The sequence below is a fragment of the Equus caballus genome, chromosome 17, assembly GCF_041296265.1.
Source record: "Equus caballus isolate H_3958 breed thoroughbred chromosome 17, TB-T2T, whole genome shotgun sequence".
NCBI lineage: Eukaryota > Metazoa > Chordata > Mammalia > Perissodactyla > Equidae > Equus > Equus caballus.
In genome coordinates, this window is record NC_091700.1 from 70,292,684 (window position 1) to 70,313,376 (window position 20,693).

A 20,693-nucleotide genomic window follows, 5' to 3' on the forward strand; every position below is an offset into this window, starting at 1 on the left:
AAAAAGTCTTGGGAAATTTCATCCAGTTTTATAATCTGCTCTGGTGGCATTTAATGAATTCTCTGGGACTACAGTTCCTTTAAGAAGATGACTTTATTTTTTTTTTCAAGAAATTACTGGCATGTTATACAAAGGGCAATGCTTCATAAACCACACAGATGCTTTACCCTATTCACAGCCAAAGGCAAATGGGCTGGCCAGTTTGTTTCCAGCGTCTTTCTCATATTTACCCTTTGTTTTCCAAGCAGCTTCCTGCTCCTCAAACGTTCCTTTCCATTATTTTCTCTCCCCTATTTAAAACAAGATAGGCTATTAAACATATATTCTTTTACTGGACTGATTATTCTAAGAATAAGCTCTTAATTCACTTTTGGAGTACCAGGCTTTGTGTCCTTTTATGATGTTATCTCATGATATGCCCCTTTTGAAAGGAAAGTTGGGTGTCAGTGAGCAGGGAAAACTCTTCCGGCTGCTTGGTAACGTTACAGCCAGCCCCACAGATAAAGGGGGCTGGAGCCTGTGCAAAGACTGTCCAGCCGTGTACAGGGTAGACATTGCTTACAGCGTCTTAAAGGACTTAGTTCAGCCTGAGCCTTCTTCACACCAACCCTCCCTTCTGGCCTAAGCTTTTCTGTAAATAGAAAAAATTCTGTGAATGCAGTAAATTGATTTAATCTTCAATCATGCCTGTTTTTTCTGATAATATTGTTAAAATAGTCCAGAATATCAAGGTAAATTAAAGTTCTTTTCTGGAAGCTAAGACAGACAGGAGATGAAAATAATTTCAGTAGTTTAAAAACTATTCTTATTGCATGGATTTATATAGACATTCTCTCTAAAAAGGCTGGCTGAGTTCAAGGACCCTAAGAATTCTTTTTTAAATAATCTGTTTTATAAATTCTTATTCTAAATGCAGGAAGACCCTATTCCTTATTTTTAATTTAACCATTTTATTTATAAAATTTGAAAAATAAATTTACATTTCATGGTCCATTTTTAATTTACTATCACTTCAGACATCAGAGCATATTTCAAGAATAGAGTCCATTTGCTTAATCTTGTATCTTCAAAAAAGTTACTCTACCAAAAACATTATTTAATGTTAAGCATTATATCCATCAAATATGTATTTGAAACTAAAACTATAAATGTGTAAATTTAACTTGTTTTAAAATCAAGTAAGTATATATGTTAGTGTAGTTCTGAAGAATTGTAATAACAACAGCATTAGTAACTATCTTTATTCTGAAACTGATAAAAGCATTTAACATACTTTACAGTATAAACAAATCAAGTGCTATGCATTTTGCTTATAAAGTAACTTAAAGTATTTCAAGCATTATATAATTCAATTTGTACAAAAAGTAAATTTCCAAATAAAGCTTTGGTTAGTAGAACTGATTATGTACTGCCAAATCCATTTTCCAAAGTTATTCAAGGAAAAATAACTTTATCCACTAACACAGTATTTCTTGTACAATCAAAGCTTTTTACTATTTAGTAAGAGGGGAAAAGATTACAATAATTGCTTTTCATTTCTAAGTCTGGATCAGCCTTTCCTCATCTCATTTTTATGTGGCCAGAATACCATCACTTTTGAAAAGCATAAATTATGTAGAAAATCACCTTTTACTTTATTCTTAGGAAGGTAATCTATTTTAAAAATAGATTCAATCTGTAAAACTATTAGCTTCCATAACTACGGAAATGCTTTCTCCAAGTCTCAAGTATTAATATATTCCATTGGGGGCAAATCACTTCTAATTCCCCTTGGGGGGTGATATCTACTAGCACTAGTGCTCAGAATCAAAGTTTATATAATATCTAAAACTCAGTGTAGCCCAAAACTTAATATTTTTACAGATTCTACAATATATGAATTACCTTTATTCATATGAAAGTAATAAAAATGCTACCTAACTTAAATAATATAAAATAGCACTTTAACCAAATTAACAATCACAAAATTGCAGACATTTTTCTATTAAAACTTTCCAGTTCACTGAGCAATACTTACTCAAAAATATGATTATGAATTTAAATATATCTTTTAAATTTACTCTTTATGCTGAACTGTACATTGGTGCTTTTATGATTTTTGAAAATTCTACTTACATTACTATATAATTCCAAAATGGAAAAATGAGCCACCACTAAAATTCAGTGGAGACTAATATTCTTTCATGGAAACAATTTATCAACATTTTAAAATTCTACCTTTAATTATTTCAATTTGGCTTTTTAAAATAGATAAGCTTATCATTTCAATTGTTATATAACACTTCAAAACTAGTTTAAACAAAGATAAACAAAACCAAGGAGAACTGGTAAAGCATTCCTTACTTTACACATGATGCCTCAAGTGCCATATAGTAACATATCACAGAAAAGAATTATATGGTTTGGCAGATTATAGAGGAAACAGAAATTTATACAAAGCTAAACACTGCCTCCCTTCTATTCCACTTATTTTCTTTTAATTTGATCTTGGTTCTGTTTATTATCCTTCTGTGCTAACAACTGTGTGACATCAGTTTTCTAAGTATTCCAATTATCTATATATACCTCTTTAAATAGCTCTGTAACATTTGAGAACATTCAACCAATCTCTTTCATTAGATACAATATATCCTACATTTTTCTCACAAAATGCTCACTTTCCTGAGCTATATTAAACACCTTATAACAGGTGTAAGTATAACTGAAGACCCTAAAATGTCAAGTTTCATTTTTAAAAAAATGCATAGAGAACATAACATTTTGGAAAATCTATTAGTACTCACTTCTTGGATATTATATGTTTTGCTTCCTTCAGACTGTAACATTTTAATCTTTATAACTGGTTATTACTTTCAGATCTGAACCACATTTTTAAAAAACTTTTCTAACATTTGACTGCTGTTAGGCTAAAGAGACAGATGTTTTCTGGCCAAAACTGGTCCGTGGGTCCTCCAATAAACCGTCCTTATATACTCAATGCAGATATCAAATTTCCATGCCACAAAATAGTAAAACTACAAGAAATAAAACTTTTATTATAATACAATATGCTTAAAGTTAAGGTGCTATTCATCATGCCCTACATCATTCAGTCTTTACCAAGTGGGCATCATGTCTGGAAACCACACCCTACCAAGATGCTTGGACACTTCCCAATGAATCTGCTCCAGACTATACTTTTGGTCAGGAATTAATACTTCTTCCATAATGGATAATTGAGACAGGCGGCCACCACACATCTTCACAAACTCAACAAAGGCACTACATGAGACTTCGCATTCCCCCAGTCCAATAGCTGACAGATTTTTGCAACGTTCTGCAATGCGAATTAGCTCTTCATCAAGTGGCCGTAATCCATTTGCACACACTACTAGTTCAACTAGTCTAGGGCATGTCATTCCCACTCGGCCAAGCACATCTTTGCTTACTGATCTCCCAAAGTAAAGATGGGTAGCAGGTATTTCATACCGAAAAAATGGATCAAATTCCTCTTCATATAAAAAAAAATACATCACTAAGTTCACTTTGGGTGAATGTCTGATGAAAGCATCCCAGCTGCTCTTCTGAATAGTATGAAAGTGTGTCTGTCCAGGATTCTCACTGACTACATCAATACGCAAATGTTCTAATCGAACGTGTTTTTCAGAAGATAAAGCAAGCAGCAATTCATCACTTAACAAGTGGTAATTCAAGGCCAATTCACGTAAGCCATGACATTGATCAGCCACACAAAGGATACCTTGGAAGAAAAAATAGGTAGTTATTTACAAATTTTTGTACAAGTTCATCATCTGTTCAAAAATTTAATCAAATACATATCCCACAATAAAATTTTACCATATTTCCCTTACCACAAAGCTATACAATTTAAAATTCAGTTGTATGGTTGAACAGAGCAGAAAGTCACACTTAAAAATCTATTACTAATTTTGTCTACAAGAAAATGAGACCAATTCTAAATCCGATACCTTAAGAAGAAATGAAGCTCACTTAACTCAGAATAATTATAAATTATTAATAAATAACTGTCATTTTAAAATATATCATGACTCTAAGTAAGGTTTATCCCAGTAATGCACGGACAGTGTCTATTTTTAAAAAAACTGATTACTAACAGTAAACTTATAGGTTAAGGAAGAAAAATTAAATGATCATTGCAACAGAGGTCAGAGGACATTTTCTGAAATTCAAAACCTACTCCTAATAAAAAAAAACAGATGAGGTAAAACCATATCAAATATGACTGATGTAACTAAATAAAACATTTGAAAAATTAAAAAGATTTTCATCAAATGAGCAACAAAGAGTTTAACTGCTAATAGTATATAATAACCTTGTCAAATTTCTTAAAAAATACCAAGATACCACCTGATAAAGGAGTCAAAAGATAACTACCCAATTCACATTAATGGAAATAGACACTATGACTTTTAAAGCTCTAACACATACACAGAAAGCAGTTCCTTAAATGGTTCCCTATATACTTAGGCTTACTAGGCTTCAAAACTGCCCCAAACCCCTAGCAGCAGATGATTTCACCAAAGGTCAATATCTGATCTCTGAAGTGGCCTAGTATAAGAACTCTGCCCCAAGGAGACACCCCAAACTACTTGGTAAATGGCCCACTCAAACCATTTCATTGTGTTTGGAAACAAGGATAGGAACAACCAAACACATCATATCTACTATTTATTGTACAAGTATGTTAGGTACCAGACATGTTACACCACAAATACTCCAATAAATCTAGAAAATAAGTATTTCTATTTTGAAGTTGAGGCAGCTAGCTAAAGTTAGCAAAGCTAGCATTCAAACAGACTGTGTGACTCTCAAGTTCATGTGCTTAACTACTGCTCAAGAAGTGACAAGACAGAGGCCACCAATAAGCCAAAAGCTGTAGAGCAGTGGCAGAATACAGGCAACAGAATCAGTGAAGAGATAAATGGAATCACTAGTAATAAGAGAGTCAGCAGAAGAGAGAGTAAAAGACATCTGTGGTTCACTCTTCAGCCAATGCAAAGTTTTCATTCTCCACGAGGTATGTATATACTTTGAAATGAACCCCGATCACCCAAGGTAACCTGAGCACATCAATGTTCTCTGCAATCTCATAAAGCCAGATATAAAAAGAAAACAAACAGATGGGAAATGGTAACCAAAGATGCAAACAAAGGAAACTTTGAGATATCACTAATACTACTAAAGTAGTTGTGGTGGGCATAATTCTAAAAGTGGTCCCCAAGATTCCATGCCCTAATTCCTGGGATCTGTGAATGTGATATCACTCCCATGATTATGTTATGTTATACAGCACAGCTGGCTTTAAAATAACATTATTCAGGTGGTTCTAATCGAATCACATGAACCCTTTAAAAGCCAAGAGTTTTTCTGGCTGGTTGCAGAAGAGGAATTCAGAGAGAATCAGTTTCTCTAGCCTCAGAGAAGCCAGCTGAATCACACCTATAGCTCTGGCCAACAGAACTGTGGTGCTAATAAATGAGTTTTGGTTTAAGCTACTAAATTTGTAGTTCTTAGTTATGCAACAATAGAAAACTAATACAGAGTTAAAGTGTTTAAGTACTGAACACAAAATAGTTTCCAAGATAAAACTGGTAAACTATTACAACTCAATAATAAAAAGACAAATAACCTAATTAAAACATAAGTGAATGATCTGAATAGACAACTCTTCGAAGAAGATATACAAATGGCCAAAAGCACATGAAAAGACATTTGAGTCATCAAGAAAATACAAATCAAAACCACAGTGAGATGCCACTTCACACCCACTAGGATGGCTATTATCAAAAAGATAAGTGTTGGTGAGGATGTGGAAAAGATGGAACCCTGACACACTGCAAGTGGAAATGTAAAATGGTGCAGCTGCTTTGGAAAACAGTCTGGCGATTCCTCAAATGGTTAAACAGAGTTAATAGATAATTCAACAATTCCACTCCCACATATATCCTCAAGAGAAATTAAACTATATGTCCACACAAAGCTTCTATATGAATTTTCATAGCAGCAATATTCCGAACAGTCAAAAGGTGGAAACAACCCAAATACTCATCAACTGATCAATGGATAAATGTGGTATATCCATACAGCAGAATATTATTTGGCAATAAAAAGAAATGAAATAATGATCCATGCTACAACATGGATGAACCTTGAAAACATCACATTAAGTGAAAGAAGCCAGTCACAAAGGACCACATATAGTATGATTCCATTTATACGAAATGTCCAAAATAGGCACATCTACAGAGACAGAATGTACATTAGTGGTTGCCCAGGGCTGGTTGCAATGAAGGTCTAGGGGGCAGGGGTGACAGTTAAGAGGTACGTGGTTTCTTTTTGAGATAATTAACAAAAATATTCTAAAATTGATTGTAGTGATGGATGCACTCCGTCAATATACTAAAAGCCAATAAATTGTGAACTGTATGGTATATGAATTATATCTCAATTAAAGCTGTTACAAAACTGGTATAGAAATCCATTGTTGGTATTATAAATTCAAAAAACTCATTTGGAAAAAAGGCAGCAAAAAGCATTAAAAAGATCTGGACCCTCTGATCTAGCTCTTCCACTTCTTAATTTGTCCTAAGGAAGAAATTAATAGAAGCAAACTGTTATGTGCCAAAATAGTTTGTTTTTTTAAGGCCAGCAAAAATGTGGAACCAAGTTAAGTGTCCAACCTTAAAAGAACTATAAGACAAATGTTGGCTTGTCAACAAGGTAGAATACTAAGTAAATGACCATTAGGTCATCTGGTAATTAATGGGTGTCTTATACGTCAAGCATTGGTGCTACAAAGGTAAAGATACAACAGGAATGACATCCTTATCCCTAATAGAAGGCAGCAGGTAATTAAACAAGAATGCTCTGGGAGTCATAACAAGGGAATCAGGGAAGATTTCCGAGAACTAATACAGTGAGACCTAAAGAATTAGAAGGATTAAGCTAGCGCAAAAGGCGAGTGGAGAAGGAAAGTGAGTATTACTTCCTGTGTGAATACCCAGACTTGGAAGAAAACACAAGCATTCTAAGCTGAAGGGAGCTCAACACACAGTATGCAAGTAAGAGAGTATCTTAAAGGATGAAGCCCAATAGATAGGCAAGGACCAGATTATATAGGACTTTGTCAGCCTTGGAAAGGAATTCGGATCTTATGTAAAGCACAGTGAGAAGTTCCAAGGGAGGCTGGAGAAAAAAATCAGATTTATATTTTAGAAAGATTACTCTGGCTGTAGCATGGAAATGAGATTAACAAAGAGCAAGGATGCGAGTTGGGAAATCAGTTAAGAGGGTGCTGCACAAAGAGTATGGGGGCCTGGACTAGAGTAGCAACAGTGGAGATGAAGAAAGGTAGGTGGTCTTAGTCAGTCTGGGCTGCCTAACAGAATATATAGACTGGGTGGCTTAAATAATAAACATTTATTTCTCATAGTTCAGAGGGTTGGAAGTCCAAGATCACTGTACTAGCATGGTTGGTTTCTGGTGAGGACCACAATTCTTCTCAATTTGTAGATGGCCACCTTCTCACTGTGTCTTCATATGGCTGAAAGACAGATCATCTCTCTTCTTTCTCTTCTTATAAGAGCACTAATCTCATTTATGAGGGCTCCACCCTTATGACCTAATTAGCTCCAACCCACGTCTAAACACCATCACACTGGGGATTAGGGCTTCAACATATGAATTGGGAGGGAAGTGAGGAGAACCACACATTCAGTCCATAGCATAGAGATTCAAGGTATGTTTCAATGATGGAGTCACCACACCTCAGTGACTGAAGGGATGGAGAAAGTAAGGGTAGGAGAAATCAACGACCTGTCTGCTAGATCCCTGACAACTAGATGGATAGTGCCATTCACTGAAACAGTAAAAAGGGACAAGCAAGAGATCTGGATGGGGAAAAAAGAAGTTCATTAATCTGAAGTAGCGGCAAGACATTCTAGAGGCACTGGGCCATCGGCAGCTCAACACATAGCTCTGGAGTTCCAGAGACACCAAAAGGAGGAGGTATCAACACACAGAACGTAACTGAAGCCATCGATGATGAAGAGACAGCCCAAAGTTTACGGAGTACAACAGAAAAGGACTCAGTAAAGAACACAGTGAAACACCAAAACATAAGGAATGAAAAGAAAAACAAGCAAAGGAAACAGAGTAGGAACAATCAGAGAGGAAGGAGGAAAGGCATGAGTATGATATCAAAGAGGCAACAGTCACTAATGTCAAATGGTGCCTAGAGGTCCCGTAATAGACAATTATAAGGACTATATGAAATGGGAAAAAAGTTTGATAAAATGTTAGTGAAGAAAGAATAGAAAATAGTCCTTAATTTCAACTTAGAGAAAAAAATCTGTCCAAATATGGACAGAAAGAAAATATACAACTATGTTAAATTTTAAACTGAAATCTTTTATAGTTATACTCTTAAATTAAAAAGTATTACAAGTGCTCTTCCTCTTCCCTCCTCTTCCTGAACATCTAGTCCAAAAGCCATTAGGTAAGACCAAGCAAGCTTATACTGCATTATCAGAACTGATGTGTGTATTTAATAAATACAAGTGAACATGGGGTGTACCAGGATAAAGAGAACAATGAGCTCACGGTCTTACAGAGAAAGCAGAGACACAAAGGCTCTCATACAGTGTGGTAAGTGCTACAAGTTATGTTCAGAGAGCTATGGAAACAACCGGTGGGGGATCTAAACCAGAGAGGAAGAGAAACAGGAACAAAACCGCAACACTTGAGCTGAACTGTGAAGGCTGGGTTGGAGTTAGCTAGATGAAGAAGTGGAAAAATAAAAAGGTATCCCACAACGTACAGTGTACTAACTACACAGGTACAAAGAACTGTAGTTGTGTAGGGCTCAAGTACAAGCTGCATGTGAGTAAGTAGCAAAAAAGATTAAAGAGATAGGTAAAGGTCAGGATACAAGGGACATTGTACACTATGAAGCTACGAAGTATGGACCTTACTCTCATAGCAAACCTATACAGTACACAGGAAAATGTGACCACGGTCACATAAGTAGTAACTCCCAAAGCCCATTCTTCTTAACTTCTAATTTATTTAGATTACCACCTTCAGTGATAATCTAGAAGTGGCAGAAGTGGTTAGGAAAATACTGCAATAGATCTAGCCATTCCCATCACCAAGACCCTTTGTGTAGGAGACATGGGAGAAGGAGCAAGTAATCTCCATCCAAGAGGGAATCATTTTCTTGGGGGAAGGCCAGGCTTTAGTTCTGGCAAGAAGGTGGGAAGTGTTCTCCATAAAGAGATCAAGGATTTAACATTGTCCCTTAAAAACAGGTTTCCCAAATAACACAGTCACAGGATAGGGAGGGATGTCAATAGTGGGAGGATGAGTCAGGAGTGAAGCTCAGAGAGTAATATGAAGTGCAGGTTTATACTTACTTTACAATACAAACCACTTGGAATTTAAATTGTCTCAAACTGATAATGCAATAATGCACAGAAATTCTATATGTGAAAAGTTGGAAAGAGATTTTATAATGTTATTCTCCCATTTGATGGGCTCTAAAATTCAACTTAGGAAAGTATTATCATGCAAAAGGTCAAGGCAACAACTTCAACACAACTCTTCTCTCTCTAAGTAGTCAGAAGGAAAGTAATTATGAGACTGCTCTGACTCAAAACCTACCCAGTTAGCTCAACTACAATTAGAGAAAATTCTGTTTTACCTAAAGGGGCACCTCAAGTAGACTTCATATTGTCTTTTTGTTTTATTTTTTTAATTTATCCATTTTCTAGCATAAGTTGGACACAAATTACCAAATAAGATTAGACAGTAAGTTGAAACTAAGTGTCTAGGGTAGGAATGCTACAAAATTTATGCTATTATGACATTAAAAATATCTTTATGCAAAAGAGACAAAATAATTATATTAACTCACCTTCAAGGTTAATAATCAACATTTTTCTTATTTGATACATATCAATACACTTTACTAAAATGTTATCTGGCAAAAAACACAATGTACCTGCTGGAGAGACGTGAGGACAACTGCTCATTTTTAGCAGCTTGAGCGTATCACTGTTGTTGGCCACTAGTACTTTGAGGGATGGATCATCTACTGGGGTATCATCTATCTTAAGTGAGGACAAGGATTTGGAGTTTACAAACACAACCGTCAGTGCAGAGATAAAGTGAGACTGAAAAGCAAAAAAATTAAAACATTGTTTAAATTTTTACAAATGCGAAATGAGGGGTTTTCATATAATACATGTATGGTTCATCTGAATGATAATGATCTATTTCCTAACTATTTTAGGGGTAGCATCCCCTCACTCTTGTTGGGAGTATGGTAAAAAAGAGAGGTGACTATCTGCCATCTTTAAGAAGAGCCTTTTTACCTGTAGGAGAAAAAAGAAGATTTCAAGCCTTAGGATGAGTGTCTCTAAATCACAACAATCATTGGTAAGTAAAAAGGAATTCTGGAATCCAGGATGAGAATACCTTTCAGATACTTCACATCCCCTTATCTGGAAACCCTACTCTAGTGGTTTATAAAACTGAAATGCATTCTTTTTTGGTCTGATGGTAATGGCCATTAAAATAGAAATAACTATTGGCATAATCATTAAAAATTAAAATAACAATCAACTCAGAAGCTATGAAAGACTTGTTTGGAATATGGAAACACAAAGTTTGATTCAAAAATATTCAATATCATACCTAGATAAAATTCTAAATTTAAAACTCCTTTAAATATGTTACGTTATCCACAATATTTTCAAGCCTATTTTAATGTATTTTTCCCACAAATGTACCAATTAGTATCATACCATTTATTATATACATATAACTATCTGTTGGACACAGAATCTGACCTAAAGGAACCACTGTAGGGAAACAGGAATTAAAGCATGGTTAAAGTGTGTAACTTTGAATCCAAGGTAAGAAGGCATATCAAGGGACAGAGAATCCGGGAGAGAAAGGAAAGAGAGGCCAATACATGTGCCAACTCGCTCCTCCACATAACCAATCTCACCCTCCACTTAGCTTTATAAATTCACTACAGCAGTGATAAGGGATAAGGGCAGGCTAACAGCCAAGAAACTACAATGAAACATTATCTTTCTGGTCACATTCTCTAACTTAAAACTTTTCCCTACTGTGATTAAATAATGGGTTAACTACTTAAATTTTGATTAAGTAACTGTTGAACTACTTAAATGTTAACATCTGTCTCCTAATATTTTCATATCAAACTCAATTATATTTGCACAATCATATTTCTTCATTAGTATACTCATGACTGCATCACTGCCTTCTTTTCCCATTTCCCTCAGGTTTAGCTCTGGTCAAATATACTTCTTTCATGTTCTCTTCAGTTCTCCCAGGATTTCCAAGACATAGCCACACCCTATTTCAACCTCCTACAACAGCCATAATAGGAAAGAAAAAAAGGAAAAAAGTATAAGTATCCTAGGCCCATTTAATAAGAAGGAAGTAGTCCTAGATGCATCAATAGTTCCCAAAGACAAAACTACTGCATATAAGCATAGTATTTGTCCTAGATATGCATAAGAATAATCCTGAGTAATAAGAAAAAGAAGGAAACTAAATTATGTTCAACATATCTTTTAATATGCAATGTTTTATAGATGCCATATGTATATTTCTTTTTTAACTATGGTATGAACATAGAAAATCAATTCAGAATGTTTCGTTTCCCATATGAACCTTGAACAAGGTGCTACTATACCATGTAACTCAGTGCTTCTTAGAGGTCCTTGAACCATCTTAATCAGAATCACCTGGACTGCTCTTAGGAAGGGGAGATTTGGAATAGGAATAATAATCCAGAACTTAGAAGTTCCTCAGATGATTTTTATGCACATTAAGTTTGAGAATCACTGTGATCTAACACATGTACTTAGAATCTTATATTGAAATGGACAGAGATTCTCTTGCCTACCTCCCTTATTTTACACGAGGAAAACATTTTATCTCAAATATACATACTTAATGAGCCTTTTTAAAAATCAATTAAGACTGAAATCAACTGGTGATACTGATATTCCATTGAACCACCTGGGTTATAATATACACTCCATTTTCTAATATTTCTTCCTGAATCATCCTAGTAAAGGTGTTTAAAGGGGTGTCTATATTTTAGATCATGGTGTACTTTGGAAAAAACTTTCAAATTATTGTTGGGTGCTAACCTACTGAACATCAGCTGACATACTCAGGGGCCTTTATCAGTTGCCTTTCTAAAAATGCACATTTATTTTTCTTTTTTAAGACAACAGTTATTAAAGAGAGAGACGATCTCGAATTACCTGCAGGATCATGTGAGAACATATATATGAATATAAATAGTTAACTCTTCACCAAAAAAAACATGTTTTCCTTAAATGAAATCTGTAAATTAATCCAAGCTATACTGATACTAACTTTGCTCAAGAATAAATCTTTATACACTTACCAAAAGATTTTATAAGTAAGCTATACCTACTCTCAATACTGGCACATTGTCTACTTTTCTTTGATTATAATTTCACCAATCTGCTCTGAGAGTCCAAAAAGGAGCATCTTTATATTTTTTCCTAATAAGCTCGTTTCTCAGTTTTACTTAGTCTCTTTTAGTACTTCCTATAGAATCCTCTGCAAATTCATTCACTCTTTAACCTTACCCATGAAGAAGCACAAGGTGATGAAAAAAAGGAAAAGCTTTTAAAAAAATCCTATTGCTTAACATTCTAAACAGTAAGTGGTTTTCCATTATATATACTACTTTTCTTACACTCTCACTGTCAAAGAAATGGGTAGGGTTTCACTGGATTTCTCACTAACAGCTAATAAAACAAAACCAGCAGATACCTTTGGTAAATCCATAAAGCTTGGCCGAGCAGTTGAAATAAGTCCAAGTGTTTTTAAAGAGCAATTCACAAGTTGTGATAATATATCACAAGCTGCTTCAGCTGACTCTTTGCTGCTGTCCACCTTAGAAAAGAAAACATCATTTACCCATACATATATTTACATTTCTCTGTGCATATCTTAATTTTACAAAAGCAAGAAAGTTACTGGTTTACTGCATTATAATTTAAAGAATTAATATTTATTCTTTCAAACATCCACCCTCACATACAACGTTAGCCTTTTCTGAGTCCCCTTGAAGAAGCATTAAGGGCAATTGTCAAGACTTTTGTTATGATAAGACATATATTTAATGTTGAAAGGACTTAGCTTTTAAGCTGATTTATTCCAAACTGACTATATAACTGAATGGAAAACATGAATTCATAATCTGTGAAAAATACTATATATTTGGCAGTAGAGCCCATCATACACGTAAATACAGTGTCTATGGTACACATTTCAAGACACCAGAAAATAAATGAGTATTTACTCAGAAGATTCAAGTGAATTACAACCTGGGATCTATTATTAAAAGAAAGCTGAATGTGAAGTAAAATGAGAGCCTCCAACCAGTTAAGCATGAAAATCTGAACCAATCGAGAAGTAGCTGCTCCTACATGCTCTTCTGCATAGACATTTCCTGGGGTAAGGATAATATGGCCAAAAAACTCAAGGATATAAGACAAAGTCTTCTATCAAAAACCAAGTTGTGCCCTGGGTTAAAAAGCATCTTAAACAGGACACTTAAAAGTAGTATCATTAATTTAATTTCTATATTGATGTACATTACCATAACCCAAGAACGTTCTGAAGAGCTGGTTGTAAAACTGATGTACTGATTTATATTACAGTTTCAGAGCTCTTATATTATTATCTTTTGGCTACGTTTCTCTACAACAGTGGTTCTCAAAATGTGGCCCCTGGACCAACAGCATCAACATCACCTGGGCATTTGTTTGAAATGCAAATTCTCACGCCCAACCCAGACTATCTGAATCAGAAACTCTAGGGGTGGGACCCAGGAATCTTTGGCTCAACAAGCATTCTAGGTATTTCTGATACACATAAAGTTTGAAAATCACTGTTCTACACTAATAGCTTTGAGTACAAGCCTCTTTGGCATACAGTCAGAGATGAATTAAACACAAATATTATCAGGAGAGCCCAGAAGAATCCTGTGATGTGGCTTTTTTTGCAAATCAGAAATTATTTCCTCAGGAAAATAATTCCTAATAAAAATGTTAAAGCTTACAGGACAAATGGTTTTATGAGGGCTATACAAGTTGGATACAGCTGAATGATGTCACAGGGCTGTAAAAGAATAACATCGACCAAGCCAATCCACTGGATGGAACTGGTCTTTAGACCTATGAGATTAACATATTATACTCATCTTTTTATAGGATTTACCATTAAAACACTCTCAGACAACTCAAAGAACTGAAAACAAAGGGAAGGCTCTTCAGGCTTCTTCACAGGGAGGTGAGGTAGGGGCAACATATGAGGAGTTTCTGGATTTTTGTTTGATCCTCCCATTATTCCCCAACCCTTGCCCCTAAGTTAGCATTGCCAGATAACATAGAGGACATCCAGTTAAATAAGAATTAAGTATGTCTGAAATAATGCATGGGGCATATTTATAATAAAAATTATTCATTGATTATGTGAAATTCAAATTTAACTAGACATCCTCTATTTTTATTTGCTAAACCTAGCAATCCTAGCCCCAGTGGCCTAAGTGACTTTGTGCATTTTTCTGGGAGGAAAGCCATAATACACCCAACCATTCCCCCCACCAGGTCTCCGCTCCTCCTCAGACATATATTAGAGAACAAGCAAGTGATCTCCAGCTAAGAAGGAATGATACTCTGGGAAGCAGACAAGACTAGTTTGGGCAAGGAACTCTGGATTAAGAACCATAACTTAAGTTTAACTTGACCTGTTTAACAACTGCTACACATAGGAAAATCCGGTACTCATGCATTACTTTTCTTTTTTTTTTTTTTTTTGGCTTTTTCTCCCCAAATTCCTCTGGTACATAGCTGTATATTTTAGTTGTGGCATGTGGGACGCTGCCTCAGCATGGCCTGACGAGCGATGCCATGTCCGCGTCCAGGATCCAAACTAGCGCCTGGGCCGCCAAAGCGGAGCACACGAACTTAACCACTCGGCCACAGGGCCGGCCCCTCATGCATTATTTTTCAACAATAAGTATCAGGTGTGTTAAGGATTTAGTAAACATGCCCACATTCCATTATTCATCCCCAAAACAAAACATTACAAGCCTCAGTGCTTATACAAACCGCTGTGGTTCCTTAAACTATTCTGGAACCTCAAAAAGCCACCCTACTTCATTTATCTCATTGCTGCATGATTTCCAATACGTCCTTTCTGGCAATGGAAAGAAACAAACTGCTCTTTTTGGCATTCTCCATGTAGCTTCTATTTCTCTCTAAAATATATTCATCTAAACCTTTTACATAAAGTGTCTATATCTTTTTCTTTGAAGACTCTGATAAAGCCATCAATAAGCAAAACTCAGTCCCTATTAGAGACAGTAATTAAGTTTTAGTCAATCAAAAGCTCCACATTTTTTATTATATATTTCTCTTTCCTCAGATTTGTGTTCACAATAATTCAATGTGACTGACAGCTTTGGTTTATGATTTATGCTTATTTAGTGGTTACTTCTACTCTTTTAAGAAATTACTAATAATTATAATGGAGTAATTTAGCTCAAATTAATTATTTTTGACAGCTTCTAAGATATATGATAATTCTAAGTTTTTAAGCACTTCCCCTAAAAAGACATTATTTTAAAGACATGGAAAGATGTACTGGTTTAGTATACAAAAGCCACTAAATATGCTTGAGTTTTTAAAAGAAGGATTTAAAGAATTACCTTGAAGCTGACATACTGTAGATGATTTGAATGTCTTTTAATAATCTGTTTGATCAGCTCTGGATGTGTAGCTTTCAAATAAGACGTAGCTGGCTGATTCAGTTCAAATTCAAAACATCTCCACAAGTCAGGCATGTGAAATACCTGGTTCCAGCTGCGGCAAACTTGTGAAGCATGAGCCCGGTCAAGAAGAGGCAAATACTTAAATACTTGAAGAACAATGTCCTGAAGGAGGTTACCCCAATCACAAGTTGGAGAATGCTCATTTGTAGTCCTCAGTTTCTTGGATTTCTCTGTAGTACCTTCTTCTGATGAATTATCGTCATGATCTCTTCCTCCTCGTTTCATCCTATTCAGAAAAATGCATCATTTTTTTTCATACTTAACTTTTGAATAGAAATAAATTCAAAATTCATTTTTCTGTCACTGAGATGTGTATACATGTGTTTATAAATACAAACGGAAACAAGCAGGAAGAATTAGACCAGTTATTCAAGAAGAATATCAAAACAAAATATAATGAAAAATGCCAGTGGAGACCAATTGTTGTTTTAGAGATTCTATACAGGTGTTTTTAAATATTTGTATTTATGTTGTACTACCTGGGGGAAAAGTTTTTCATGATTTTTGAAACAAAATCAAGAATCTACATTTCAAAAGTTGTAGGCAACTAACTAAAAGGAATATAAAAGAGAACCTACAGTGACACTTTTTAAAGGTTTCTTACAAGTCATCTAAGGATACCTGCTATATGTATTTGAGTTCCTGAATTCAGGGCAGACCAGAGTCCCAGGAACCTCCAGAGAGGATGTGAATTAAGTAGCCAACAGATGTTTCCACATTCAACAGTCTGTGATTTGTGTTACTGCCAAACCCAATCTCTGCTTAAAAAATAAGCATTGGGTTTGTCTGAAATGTGGTTTCTTCTTCCAACACATCACTTACTAATGAAATGTTTTCCCCAAGTTCTATTTCTGAATGATAGGTATGTTTCTATTCTGTGTATTTGTACTACCTTCATTCCATTTGTTTCTTTGAAAATAATCTTTTTATTGCAAAACAGCAGTATGGTCAAGGAGAATGGGCTCTGGAATCAAGCTCCCTGAGTTTGAAGCCTGGCTCTACTTCTCACTGGTTATGTGGCCTTGAACAAATCACTTGACGTTCCCTGTGCTTCAGTTTGTAAAATGGAGATAATAACACATAGGATTCTTGTGAGGAATTAAATATATCAGGGCTTTTGAAAGGAGACAGATGATTGTTGAATTCAGGTATAGGAAAGCAGTCCAGTGTCAAAGACATTGAAGTGCTCGACACAGTAAAAACAGAGGTTACCAACCAGAAGGCAAAGAGGGACCCTATTTTTGTTTTAAAATGAAGTGTGTGAGAAAGAGAGAGAGTGCAAGAACACACGCTTATGTATAAGAAACACACATTGGTAATATAATTACCATATTAATATAGTAACTATAATAGTGAATGGGATTATAATAGTGGTGGGCTTGCAGGCGAATTTTTGTTTTTGCCAATATGTCTCTCTATATTTTACAGGTTTCTTTTAATGTCAATGAATTACATTGTAATCAGATTAAAAAAAGTGCTGTTTTGATTTGTTGTTTGGAAAAATAGGTATTGCAGTCTCTACACTAAGTGGGGTAACTGCAGAGCATTTTGCACCCCCACCTAGTTTAGAGCCTGCAATGCTTTTCTTTTGTCTCAAGAGAGCAGTTCTGGCAGAGCAGGTTTGGATTTGGAGTCACAGCTTTTGAAAAAGATGGCTTGTGGCTCAAACTCCCTTCTTCTGGCACATTAGCATATTTGAATTTCTGGTTTCTGCGTGAGTCAAAGGATGTGCACATGCATGACTCAACCAAATATGTCTCTGCAGACTCTCTCTCTATCCGGTAGCTAGCAAACCTTGTAAGAGGATTGGAGGCTGGAGGGAAACACAATGGCAGAGGCCCTTGGCCTTCATGCCATTAAACTCAGCCCAGGAGGTCTTAGCACACGTGCAATAAACTGCCTATTCCTCATTGCTCCTACTTCCAACTGCGTGAGTTAAGTGAAGTAAATAATGTATATATCCTACCAGGAGAAGAAGGGAGAAAAGAGAATGACAGAGGTGACAGGAAGAGGGTAGTTTCATGGAAACCTAAAACTTACGTGTGAATCTAAGAATACATGTTTAAAAATGTGTTTAGAGAAAAAGTAGTATAACCTGCAACATAGTCTTTAATTTAAAAAAATCTCTCCTAGTAATAATGTCCCACTAGACGCTGAGATAACACTGTCATTATGACCCATTTTTCTGCTTTAACTCATTCTGAAGGCTTTCTTTAATTTTAGCATATAAAATTTGGGTCAAACAACAAAGAGTTTGCTACCCAGGGTTTATCATTTCTCTTCTGACTACCTAAAACTACTCAGAATTTTGAGATAAAAAGATTCAAAAAAGAATGAAGCTGTCTTTATAATTTCTACTCCTTATTATAGAATACTGATTGCCTGTTTCTGGAGAAAAGTCTTCTAAAACCAGAACTATTCAACTTAAAGATGGAATGATTCATTTTACTTTGTAAGATATGGACATATAAACAAAATAAAATGACAGCCTTATTCACAAAATTATCTTTGCTAATACTTTGCTGATCTTCTAACAATAGACACTTTCATTGTCTATCAAAGTATATTTCAATACCTTTCCAAGTTGAGAGGAGAAAAAAGCTGACATATCAAAAAGAAAGATGCAACACGGAGGAATAGTATTTCTTCGTCTGGATATAAGACTGTATGACCACCAAAGTATATTTTAAGCACTTACTGGTTTATGAATAGCTGAACAGAAGTCTGTAAATTGTCCCATGTAATATGACTATAACATGTCAGAATTATAGTATATTATGCAACGGAAAAAAAATGTAAGGCCAAATGCCAATAAAAATGATCTCTGTATTATCCTCACATATGCATGAAAATAACACAACACAGTGGGCACCTGATTACATTTTTAAATGTCAGTTTTCCCCAAGATGATCTCATTTACTCACGCAAAAAGTTACACTGCTTTCAGAAGTACCTTATTAAATCTTTTACACATGAAACTCTGCTGTATGGAAAGTTAAATAATTCAGAGCACCCACCAATCTGCAAAGAATGGACTATTTATCTCCTACTTTTAATCAAAGCGAAAACAGCTCTTACATTTGAACAGGAGTGCAGAGGACGAAGCTGGACAATAAACACTGAGACTGCAGAGCACCAAAACCAGGCCCCTTCGGGGCTCTGACAGTTCAATTTCAAATTCCAACTGTTCCAGGCCCCAAATAAGTAACTGATGCAACTTAGGCCACCAAGAGCACGTAGTGAGGGACTGGTATTTCTACAAAGCACCCAAAAGCAAACTAGTGAGGAAAGACTACAGACTAGTCGAGCAGCACAGGGAGTTACTGAACACGCTCAGCATCTCCATACACTCTGAAATGAGCAGTCAACATGCCCATCCGACGAAGGGCGGAAGAGAACACTTAGTTTGGTGTCCCCCATTGTGTTAGACACTTTTAGTACACTATAGTATGTAGTAATTTTAAAAGCCCATTTGCACTTAGCTCTAAAACGCCTGTTTGGGCATCACATTTCCTTTCCATTCATGTTTCGCTTTGACTAATATCAAAATTAAAATGGATTCTTTGGCTGGAATACAAGAATAAAACAGTGGAAAGAGATTAACTCTCAGAACAAGACGGTAGGGAGAGCGTGATGGGGAAAATCCATCTAGTGGTCATTTGCAGATAACTGGGAGTCGACGGTCTTTTTAGAAATATTTCAAGAACAGCAGAAAAAAGCCTAATGAAAAGATCTGGGCCATTCGATTGGACACCATCCGCAGCAAAACAATAGTAATCTCACCTCTCAGCTTGGAGATGCAAGCCAATCATTTAACAGGCTGCTTCCCGATCCCTGTCTGCAACCCGAACTGAGACGGCTGCTCACGCCACAAGCAGGCGCGGAGCTGCTCAGCACAAGTTAACCAAGTTTTCCACTTGGCGACGCGGCGGGGGCGTGCCCGCCTCCCTGCGCCACCTCCCCGGATTGGCTCGCCCTGACGTCTCCCCTGCGCCTCCCCGGGCAGTCTGTTTTGACATCTTAACGCCCCTCACTTCTCCAGCTACAAGCACGCGCACAGTCGACGCCGGGCAGAGCCCGGAGAGCGCGAGCCCTGCAGCGCCTGTCACCAGCCCCCGCCGAGGGTACCGAGGCCGTGCGCGGGGCCGCGGGGTCGCTGACACAGCGCCACGCCTTGGTGACATGTTTTGAAGCAGGCACGGCGGAGAAACGCCCCCAGTAACTCCCAGGTCTGGGCGCCGCGCCCCGCCCCGTCCCGTCCCGCCCCGCACGCGCCCGGCCCCCGAGCCCCCGGCCCGCCCTGCTCCCGCGAAGGCCGCTGGCCCTCCGCCGTTACCTGCGGCCGGAGGCGGCTTCCCGCACACAGCACCCCGGGCTCCGGGGTCGCCGGCTGCTCCCGCGGCTCTCACATGAGGCCCCCGGGGCCCCGCGCGTCGCGCTCCCGCCGCTGCGGACCCCCGCGCTCCGCCCGCATCCGAGGCGCCGGTCCCGGGTGGGGCGCCAACGCGGCTCCACCTCGGCGGCTCCGGCTGCCCAGGAAGAAGCTTCCTTCGCAGTCCCGCGCCGTCTGCGGCCTTCTCCCGGGATCCCTCGTCGTCGCAAGGGACTCCTTCGGCGAGCGGCGGCCAGCGCGTAGTTCCCCGTGCCTCGGCCCAGACACCGAGTCCAAAATGGCGCCCGGAGCTCGCGGCCGCGCGCCTCTCCCCGCGCGTCTCCGCCCGAGGGGGCGGGCGCGTGTCCGCCGCGGCGCGCACGA

General features: G+C 37.3%; 1 protein-coding gene across 1 annotated transcript; it reads right to left on the minus strand.

Moving 5' to 3' along the window:
- Positions 1-74: 74 nt before the first annotated feature.
- On the minus strand, positions 75-20,408 carry FBXL3 (F-box and leucine rich repeat protein 3). Its single transcript, XM_023621701.2, has 5 exons — positions 20,274-20,408; positions 15,815-16,163; positions 12,871-12,993; positions 10,022-10,193; positions 75-3,739 (listed from the first exon to the last, which is right to left on the minus strand). Exons 2-5 carry the CDS (start codon positions 16,160-16,162, stop codon positions 3,096-3,098), a joined length of 1,287 nt encoding a protein of 428 aa, XP_023477469.1. The 5' UTR covers position 16,163; positions 20,274-20,408; the 3' UTR covers positions 75-3,095.
- Between the last annotated feature and the right edge of the window lie 285 nt (positions 20,409-20,693).

Bases quoted from the DNA above. Each gene is read 5' to 3' on its own strand.
- FBXL3 (XM_023621701.2), bottom strand. From the start codon at position 16,162: ATGAAACGAGGAGGAAGAGATCATGACGATAATTCATCAGAAGAAGGT. The intron at 12,994-15,814 runs GTAATTCTTTAA...TTCTTTTCTAAG, and splicing joins TACAGTATGTCAGCTTCAAG to GTGGACAGCAGCAAAGAGTC. The intron at 10,194-12,870 runs GTATCTGCTGGT...TTTGCTTTTCAG, and splicing joins GCTTTATGGATTTACCAAAG to TCTCACTTTATCTCTGCACT.